An 11,033-nucleotide genomic window follows, 5' to 3' on the forward strand; every position below is an offset into this window, starting at 1 on the left:
ATGAATGTGGCAAATCAAACAAGAGTGACAGAGTTTATTTTTCTGGGATTTTCTGGTGTTCTCTATCTAAGGCTTGCATTATTTGTGATGTTTCTTACTGTATATCTGCTCTCTCTCATGGGAAACACCCTCATCATCTTCATTGTTCTCATGGATTCCAGACTCCAAACACCCATGTATATTTTCTTAGGAAATTTGTCATTTCTGGAGATCTGGTACACAACAGCCACAGTGCCTAAATTGCTGGCCACTTGTCTCTCACAGGTTGTTACCATTTCCGTTTCTGGTTGTATAACCCAGTACTACTTTTTTTTCTCTATGGGGGCTACAGAGTGCATCCTGTTGGCTGTGATGGCCTATGATCGCTATGTGGCCATATGCAACCCTCTAAGATACTCATTCCTCATGAATCTTCAGGTATGCCTATGGTTTTCAGCTGGATCTTGGATTGGGGGCTTCATTGCCCCTGTTCTACCTACTGTACTTGTCTCTTATTTAAATTTTTGTGGCTCTCAAAAGATCAATCATTTCTTCTGTGACTCAGAACCAATTTTTCAACTCTCCTGCTCAGATACATTCATGGTGGAGGCCTTGGGTTACACATGTACCTCTGTTGTGATTCTAAGTTCTTTTCTTCTCACTATGTCTTCCTATGGACACATTGTGGTCACAATTATCAAGCTATCTTCTCGAGAGGCTCAGAAGAAAACTTTCTCCACCTGCGCCTCCCACCTCACTGTGGTCACCATCTATTATGGCACCATTATTTTTGCCTATGTTCACCCTCCAGCCAAGCACAACTTTACCATGGGTAAAGTAGTCTCAGTGTTCTACTGTGTGGTCACCCCACTTTTAAATCCTCTTGTATACACCCTAAGAAACAAAGATGTGAAGAAAGCCTTCAGAAAAGTTCTAGAAAGAAAAAGATTGTTCTTGGCCAGATATATCCAGGAGATTTGAGAGATCAATTAATATGAAAAAGCTAGAATGGATTACCACATTACATATGCAAATGGTAAATATTGAAAATTATATTATAAAATTGATGCTACCTAATATGGATATTTTTGCACTTCACATTTTGGTTTGAATTCAATTGAAATAGATATTTGGTAATTCGTGTTTAAGAATACTTCGTTGCAAAGCTATAGTGATAAGGAGATAAATACATGAAGTTCCTACTCACAAGCACTTACAGTGGGAAAATTAGCTGGTTAGTTCTAAGCAATTGTTCAGCCAATTTTATAAAAATCTACACTTTAATAGTAACTATTAATACAAGCCAAAAATTGTTTCTAAGGCAGTGTTACTCCATGTGGTTGATTGTCTATCATAAATATATCATTTTGAACTTTAAAATAGTTTGATCAATAAACATTTGTTAAATAAATATAGTGAGCCAGACACTCTTCTTAAGTATGAATTTTTATTTATATATGGATATAAACACATATAGAGAATTTCTTTAGAAATATATCAGGAAAATATTAGATAATTTAAATTTTTAGATCAGATCAGATCAGTGGTTCAGTCGTGTCTGACTCTTTGCGACCCCATGAATCACAGCACGCCAGGCCTCCTGTCCATCACCAACTCCCAGAGTTCACTCAGACTCACGTCCAACAAGTCAGTGATGCCATCCAGCCATCTCATCCTCTGTCGTCCCCTTCTCCTCTTGCCTGCAATCCCTCCCAATATCAGACTCTTTTCCAATGAGTCAACTCTTCACATGAGGTGGCCAAAGTATTGGAGTTTCAGCTTTAGCATCATTCCTTCCAAAGAAATCCCAGAGCTGATCTCCTTCACAATGGACTGGTTGCATCTCCTTGCAGTCCAGGGGATTCTCAAGAGTCTTCTCCAACACCACAGTTCAAAAGCATCAATTCTTCGGTGCTCAGCTTTCTTCACGATCCAACTCTCACATCCATACATGACCACAGGAAAAACCATAGCCTTGACTAGACGAACCTTTGTTGGCAAAGTAATGTCTCTGCTTTTCAATATGCTCTCTAGGTTGGTCATAACTTTCCTTCCAAGGAGTAAGTGTCTTTTAATTTCATGGCTGCAGTCACCATCTATAGTGATTTTGGAGCCCAGAAAAATAAAGTCTGACACTGTTTCCAATGTTTCCCCATCTATTTCCCATGAAGTGATGGGACTGGATGCCATGATCTTCGTTTTCTGAATGTTGAGCTTTAAGCCAACTTTTTCACTCTCCACTTTGACTTTCATCAAGAGGCTTTTGAGTTCCTCTTCACTTTCTGCCATAAGGGTGGTGTCATCTGCATATCTGAGGTTATTGATATTTCTCCCGGCAATCTTGATTCCAGCTTGTGTTTCTTCCAGTCCATCATTTCTCATGATGTACTCTGCATATAAGTTAAATAAACAGGGGAACAATATGCATAATTTTAAATATTAAGAAAGGTAACATGATGGAAGGAAAGATTTAGAATTGGACTATACAAATATTGAATATCTAACATGATAAAACAAATTTCTTAGGTTTTTATAAAATATTCAAGCAGATAATCATTTCAGCATGTACTAACGCATTCTGGAGCAACAGAAAAGTGGAAAATGGGGAATAAAATATGTTTCTATTATCATGTTCTTTTTTTGTGTTAATGGAGATGCTTCACATTTTTTAATAATTTTGGTATAGTTTAGTAACATAAAGGATGAAAGGAGTGCTGAAAGACTAATAGTCTATAAAATTTCTTATGACAAGTGGTCTCTACATGATTGCCTATTGCTGGCCTTCTTTTTCTGTACTTAGTAGACTAGAAGTATCAGAGTAACCTGGGAACCTGTTAAGAAATATAAATCTAACCTCAGCCTCTTGAATAAGACTATTCAGTGTAACAAGATCCCCAGCTGACTGATATGCAGATTAAATCATTAGCAGCACTCTTTTAGGCAATCAAAGTATTCAACAATCTATTTTTAATGGCAAGATTATATAATTAAATCATGAATTGCTTGTACATGCTAATGCCTGAAATTTTTCTTAGTTTAAATTTTTACATATTTTCTGTATATATTAAAATGACAAGATTATTTTTTCTGAATGCCTAGTTTTTATTTTGTTTATCTTACACTTTCATGGAAACTATTGTCACAATCACGGTTCATATAAATGAAAAATGTATGCCATACTTCAACATTTTTCTAACCCTTCTTTTGCCAGCAGAATAAGAGAGCAATATGCAAATTCTCACAATAACAGTGAAATGTTTTGTGTCATTAGACAAGTATTCCTGTATACTACTCTTCTGCAGGGAATAAAAAGTTCTATACATTTCTGTCCTACGATTAAGCTTAAGTACTGAACTAACAAAAGGAAAATACACTGGATAAAATCATGTATGTTTTGTTCTAATTTTTTTTACATGCATTTAAGTGTCTTCAAAAGGAAAACAAGTGTCAAAGACTTATACTCCCCATCCAGTTTTACAATGATTAAATCATTTGTTGCTGACCTCCAGTGCACCCTGAGAGCAAATATAAGGCACTTTGTGCTTTGAAAAAAATGTAACACTAAAATGATTAGATTTATATCTCTGAAAAAATTTTAAGGAAGCCAGATTTTTGCATCTTCCCTTAATATAGAGAAGACACTAAATGGATAAACTGTGGTATCTGCTCCTTATGTCTAGCAGTAAACTTTTACCAAGATGTATGCTTGATTACATGCATTCTTTAGCCAAAAATCATATACATATATAATCATATACATTTATATATGTATAATCATAAACACACACTGTCTCCCTCCCTTATCTCTTTAGATCTGTCTTCTCAGAGTTGTTGAGAGAATATCTCTGAGGATAGTCATAAGTAAGATCCTGCACAAACATCAAACTCATATCTCTTATATTATGCATTTTTCTTCATGCCAACAGAATGCAGGAGTTGTTAGGCCCCAAATCATATATAACTTTTAAAAAAGAATCATAATCTGTGGCAGTGTGACAAAAGAAAGATGTAAAGTAATTAACCTCCAATTAAAATAAATAAATTTATATTAAAAAAAAGAAAGATGCTAGGGTAAGGGACACTAAGTTGCAAAGCAGTGGTATTTTGATAGATTTATTTTACAGTTTCATTTTGATATTAACTTCCAGATTCCACTGATAAGAGTTTTCTTCTCCTCCTGGGACTGGTAGACACCTTCCAAAGGGAAATATTATGACCTGCTTTTAGATAGGAAGGGAAAAGCCATGGAGTTTTTTGTGTGGCTGCTGTCTCTCCAGTGTTTTCAGCTAAAAAATAGGATATTTTCTTATTCTATTTATGGGGGTAATCTTTCTAAATACAATTCTTTGGCAGAGTGCATACCCAAGTCTTCCTCCTTTTATCATACCACTTATTCCAATAATATTTTTTTTCATTACAGCAAGCCTGAAGCTGTGGGTGGCTTTGAGTCATTCATAAAAGAATTTGTTTCTTAATTCAACTACAGTCTAATAATATATAAAGAAGTTTGCCTGTTCCATTCACTTATATTTATCTCGGTTTATTTTGGTTGTGTCCAACTCTTTGCAACTGCATGGACTGCAGTACGCCAGTCTACCTTGTCTTTCACTATCTCCTGGAGTTTGCTCAAAGTCATGTCCATTGTGTCAATGATCTCATGTTTATATGTTTATAACTAAATAGACATTTCTCCAAAGAAGACATACAGATGGCTAACAAACACATGAAAAGATGCTCAACATCACTCATTATCAGAGAAATGCAAATCAAAACCACTATGAGGTGCCATTTCACACCAGTCAGAATGGCTGCGATCCAAAAGTCTACAAGTAATAAATGCTGGAGAGGGTGTGGAGAAAAGGGAACCCTCTTCCACTGTTGGTGGGAATGCAAACTAGTACAGCCACTATGGAGACCAGTGTGGAGATTCCTTAAAAAACTGGAAATAGACCTGCCTTATGATCCAGCAATCCCACTGCTGGGCATACACACTGAGGAAACCAGAAGGGAAAGAGACACGAGTACCCCAATGTTCATCGCAGCACTGTTTATAATAGCCAGGACATGGAAGAAACCTAGATGTCCATCAGCAGATGAATGGATAAGAAAGCTGTGGTACATATACACAATGGAGTATTACTCAGCCATTAAAAGAATACATTTGAATCAGTTCTAATGAGGTGGATGAAACTGGAGCCTATTATACAGAGTGAAGTAAGCCAGAAAGAAAAACACCAATACAGTATACTAACGCATATATATGGAATTTAGAAAGATGGTAACAATAACCCTGTATACGAGACAGCAAAAGAGACACTGATGTATAGAACAGTCTTATGGACTCTGTGGGAGAGGGAGAGGGTGGGAAGATTTGGGAGAATGGCATTGAAACATGTAAAATATCATGTATGAAATGAGTTGCCAGTCCAGGTTCGATGCACGATACTGGATGCTTGGGGCTGGTGCACTGGGACGACCCAGAGGGATGGAATGGGGAGGGAGGAGGGAGGAGGGTTCAGGATGGGGAACACATGTATACCTGTGGTGGATTCATTTTGATATTTGGCAAAACTAATACAGTTATGTAAAGTCTAAAAATAAAATAAAATAAAATAAACTCTTTGGTCTTACTTTCAAAAACTGCAACAAGTGTGATTTCACTGGAAAGCAGTATACTTGTTAATATGCTTCACATTTCCTATTGGCTTCCCTGGTGGGTTAGATGGTAAAAAATATCTGCCTGCAGTGTGGGAGACCCAGATTCCATCCCTGGGTTGGGAAGATCCCCTGGAGAAAGGAATGGCTACCCACTCCAGTATTCTTGCCTGGAGAATTCCTTGGACAGAGGAGCCTTGGGGGGCTACAGACCATGAGGTTGCAAAGAGTCAGACACAACTAAAGTGACTTAGCATACATGTACTCTTTATAAAACAATGTAACAGCATGTAGCAGAATGCAAACCTCAGTCAATATAAAAAAAGAGAAAAAGTAAAAAATAAAGTCAAATAATTAATTTTATTGTAAAAGTAAGAATATTTGATAAAATTTTGTAAAACATAAAGTAAATAAATATTTTATAGATTTTGAGTTTATTTTTGTGTATGATGAGAGGGTGTGTTCTAACTTTATTGATTTACATGCAACTTTTCCAACACCCTTTCCAAATTTTCCAACATGATTTGCTCAAGTACAGTCTTTTTGTCATTTTATATTCTTACCTCCTTATTTGAAGTTTGTGATTTTATTTCTGATATCTCCATTCTGCTCCACTCATCCATATGTTTGTTTTTGTGGCAATATTATACTGTTTGATTAACGTATCTTTATAGCATCGTCAAGTCTGGATGGATTATGCCGCCTACTTTGTTATTTTTTCCTTAGGATTATTTTGGTAATTTTGGGTCTTTTATGGTTTCATGTAAATTTTAGGATCATTTTTTCTGGTTATGTGAAAACTGACAAGGATAATTTGATAGGGGTCACATTAAATCTATAGATTGCTATGAGTAATGCAGTCATTTTAACAATGTTAGTTCTTGCAATCCAAGAGCTTGGGATACCTCTCCATTTCTTTGAATCATCCTCAATTTCCTTTGTTAATGTTTTACATAGTTACAGTACACAAGTATTTCACTTTCTTGGTCAGGTTTTTATTTCTGGTATGATCTTAAAAGATATTTTCTTTTTATATTCCCCTTTTCCTATATCATTGTTAGTGTAAAGAAACACAACCAATTTTTCTGTGTTAATCTGGTATCCTGCTACCTTTCTCAATTTATTTATTACTAGTTCTATTGATTTTTGTGTGGAGTCTTTCATGTTTTCTACAGAAAGTACCATGTTATCTGCATATGATGACAATTTCACCTCTTCCTTTCTATTTGGATATGTTTATTTTATTTTCTTATCTGATTGCTGTACTAGAACTTCTAATACAATGTTGAACAGAAGTGATGACATTGGACACTTGTCATCCACAGTGATGGACATTGTTGTCTTGTACTAGATTTTAGTGATATGGATTTTAACACTTCCCCATTGAGTATTAAATTGGCTATGACTGTCATAAATTAATTTTATTGTGCTGGAGTTATGTTTCCTCTATACCCACTTTGGTAAGGATTTTTATCATGAATGGATGTTGAATTTTATCAGATGCTTCTTTTATATCTATTGAGATAATAATGTTGATGTGGTGTATCCCATTGACTGAGGTGCATATGTTGAACCATTCTTGTGAACTTTGGATGAATTCCACTTGGTTGTGGTGTATGATCTTTTTTAGGTGGTGTTGGATTCAGTTTGCTAATACTTGTTGAGATTTTTGCTGCACGTTCATTAAAGATATTGGTCTGTAGTTTTCTATTTTGATGATATCTATCTGATTTTGGCATCAGGATGATGTTCCTTTTGTAGAATGTCATTGGGAGTGTTCTCTCCTATTCAGCTTTTGGAAGATTTGGAGAAGGCTCAGTATAGGTTCTTCTTTGTATGTTTGATAGCATTCACCAGTGAAGGCATCTGGTCCTGGGGTTTTGTTTATAGGGAGTTTATTTTAATTATTACAGATTCTATTTCACTTCTAGACATCGGTCTGTTCAAATTACCTGTTTCTTCTTGATTCAATTTTGGTGGGCTCTATGCTGCTAGAAACTTGTCCATTTCTTCTAGATTGTTACATTTGTTGGCATATAATCATTCTTAGTATTCTCTTCTTTTAGTATTTTCATGATATTGGCCATTATTTCTCCCTTTTTTTTCCTTTCTTTGCTTCTTTATGTTCACTCTCTTTTCCTCCTTTCAAGCCTGGCCAGAGGTTTGACAATTCTGTTTACCCTTTCAAATAATAAATTATTGGTTTTATTCACTTCTTCTATTATTTTTGTTTCTATTTTATTTCCTCTCTGATATTCATTATTTCCTTTGTTTTGCTGACTTTAGGTTTTGTTTGTTCTTTAGCTTTTTAGGTGGGAGGTTAGATTGTTTATTTAAGGTTTTTTGTTTGTTTGTTTTCTGAGGACAGCTTGTATTACTAAGAATTTCCCTTTAAGGGGAAGATTTGCTGCATCACATAAATATTATGTGGTTCTGTTTTCACTATCATTTGTCTCTAGCTATTTTTAAATTTCCTCTTTGATTTCATCATTGTGCATGCTCATACTCCTTGGAAGGAAAGTTATGACCAACCTAGACAGCATATTGAAAAACAGAGACATTACTTTGCCGAGAAAGGTCTAGTCAAGGCTATGATTTTTCCAGTGGTCGTGTATGGATGTGAGAATTGGACTGTGAAGAAAGCTGAGTGCCGAAGAATTGATGCTTTTGAACTGTGGTGTTGGAGAAGACTCTTAAGAGTCCCTTGGACTGCAAGGAGATCCAACCAGTCCATTCTAAAGGAGATCAGTCCTGGGTGTTCTTTGGAAGGACTGATGTTGAAGCTAAAACTCCAATACTTTGGTCACTCATGAGAAGAGTTGACTCTGTGAGGGATTGGGGGAAGGAGGAGAAGGGGACGAGAGAGGATAAGATGCCTGGATGGCATCACTGACTCGATGGACATGAGTTTGAGGGAACTCCAGGAGCTGGTGATGGACAGGGAGGCCTGGCATGCTGCAATTCATGGGGTTGCAAAGAGTCGGACACGACTGAGTGAATGAACTGAATTGAACTGAACTGAAGTAGTTTATAAAGTAGTTTAGAAACTGAAGTAATTTCTCTTGATCCCATAGGGTCTCCATTGACTTTACCTCAAAATAGTCCACATGCCTAAGTGGTACATCTTAGGGAGGCTTGATCTAAACCCCTACAGATAAAACTTTTTTTAAATTAATGATGCTAAAAATGTTTATAGATGGATTTTTTTAAAATGAAAAAAAGAAATCCCCAAATTATTTTTCAATAAATTAGAGTGCTGTGAAACAGACTTCTCAAACTTGAAGTTATATCCATTAATACTATATTTATTAAAAAGAAGTTTGTCAAAATAAACTGAAAGACTCAAAAAATCTTTAGCAGTGATTTAATACTTCCAATAATTTACCACCATGGAATAATTCTGAATAGCAATGTATTTTTTTTCTAAATTGAATTTTTATAAATTATTGATTTGAAAAAAAAAACTAAATCAAATATACAGAAATTACATATAATTGCTTGATAACATATCATGCAAATAATACTTAAGCTGTTTTTAAATCAACAAAGGAGGAAATACCCAAAGTTATCCAGTTCATTCTTAGTTACTTTCTTCACCTAACATTAAATCTTGTATGTGTGGTCATGTATGGATGTGAGAGTTGGGCTGTGAAGAAGGCTGAGCGCTGAAGAATTGATGGTTTTGAACTGTGGTGTTGGATAAGACTCTTGAGAGTCCCTTGGACTGCAAGGAGATCCAACCAGTCCATTCTGAAGGAGATCAGCCCTGGGATTTCTTTGAAAGGAATGATGCTAAAGCTGAAACTCCAGTACTTTGGCCACCTCGTGCAAAGAGTTAACTCATTGGAAAAGACTCTGATGCTGGGAGGGATTGGGGGCAGGAGGAGAAGGGGATGACAGAGGATGAGATGGCTGGATGGCATCACTGAGTCGATGGATGTGAGTCTGGGTGAACTCCGGAAGTTATTGATGGACAGGGAGGCCTGATGTGCTGCTATTCATGGGGGTCGAAAAGAGTCAGACACGACTGAGTGACTGATCTGATCTGATCTGATGCAATATCATGATAAACCAACTCATTCATTTATCCACATTAAAAGCTGAACACTATTTCCTTGGTTTTGATATAATGAGGTGTGCACCAGAAGACAGTGAGATGTTGAAGATAACTTTCACTACATTTGATTATACCAATTGCTTTTTTTTTTTTTTTAATGTTGGGGCTCACTCATCAAAGCAGGAATGCTATTTGTCTCAGAAAATAGCAATTTGACTCTTATTAGAAATTTTGGTCGGACACGACTGAAGCGACTTAGCAGCAGCAGCAGCATGGATGGCAGGGGAGAAGGCACCCCACTCCAGTACTGTTGCCCGGAAAATCCCATGGATGGAGGAGCCTGGTAGGCTGCAGTCCATGGGGTTGCTAAGAGTCGGACACGAATGAGCAACTTCACTTTCGATTTCCACTTTCATGCATTGGAGAAGGAAATGGCAACCCACTCCAGTGTTCTTGCCTGGAGAATCCCAGGGACGGAGGAGCCTGGTGGACTGCAGTCCATGGGGTCGCACAGAGTTGGACACGACTGAAGTGACTTAGCAGCAGCAGCAGCAGAAATTTTGATTTTTGGAAATCCTCAAAAAGTAGGATTAGAAATTTATTTATTTATTTTTTTAGCTCTGCATGATTGCATGCTAAGTCTCCAGTCATGTCCGACTCTGTGGGACTCTATGGTCTGTAGTCCAAAAGGCTTCTCTGTCCATGGGATTCTCTAGGCAAGAATACTGGAGTGGATTGCCATGCCCTCCTTCAAGGGATCTTCCCAACCCAGGGATCAAACCTGCGACTCTACCACCTTACCCACAACTCTACCACTATCGCCACCTGGGAACTCCTATGGAAGTACAATTGATTTACAAAAAGATATACATTTACTATATACATATTTATTAGTTTGGATGTATGCATACACCCAGGACACCATTAGACTTCCCAGGTGGCTCAGTGGTAAAGAATCCACCTGCCAATGCACACCAAGGTACTTCACATACTCATAACCTCCAAAATTTTTCTTGTGATCCTTTGTGGGTTTTTAGAGTTTAGGAACTTAATGGATTTGAAATTCATGCTCACAGTAAATAAATAATGGCAGCAGATCAGGTGTACATTGTTGAATTATGCTGATTTAAGAAGTAAACTTTCAACATAGACATACCTTTTGAAACTTAATGTTTATTATTCTCTCAGTGAAATATTTTGCCCTATTTCCTTCAATCATATGCTTTCTTATTCTGTCATCTCCTCCTTTTTTTGAGTGAGGACCCAGTAGAGATTTCAAGAAATATAAACAAACAAGACCTAGAGGGTAGCTGCTACTCAGCCCCATAGACTTTTTTCCTAT

General features: G+C 36.7%; 1 protein-coding gene across 1 annotated transcript; it reads left to right on the forward strand.

Moving 5' to 3' along the window:
* LOC102411990 (olfactory receptor 5F1-like) lies at positions 1-960 on the forward strand. The gene has a single exon (XM_006069992.2). The coding sequence runs from the start codon at positions 1-3 to the stop codon at positions 958-960; it is 960 nt and encodes a 319-aa protein (XP_006070054.2).
* The last annotated feature ends 10,073 nt before the right edge of the window (positions 961-11,033 follow it).

The sequence above is a fragment of the Bubalus bubalis genome, chromosome 9 (genome assembly GCF_019923935.1).
Source record: "Bubalus bubalis isolate 160015118507 breed Murrah chromosome 9, NDDB_SH_1, whole genome shotgun sequence".
NCBI lineage: Eukaryota > Metazoa > Chordata > Mammalia > Artiodactyla > Bovidae > Bubalus > Bubalus bubalis.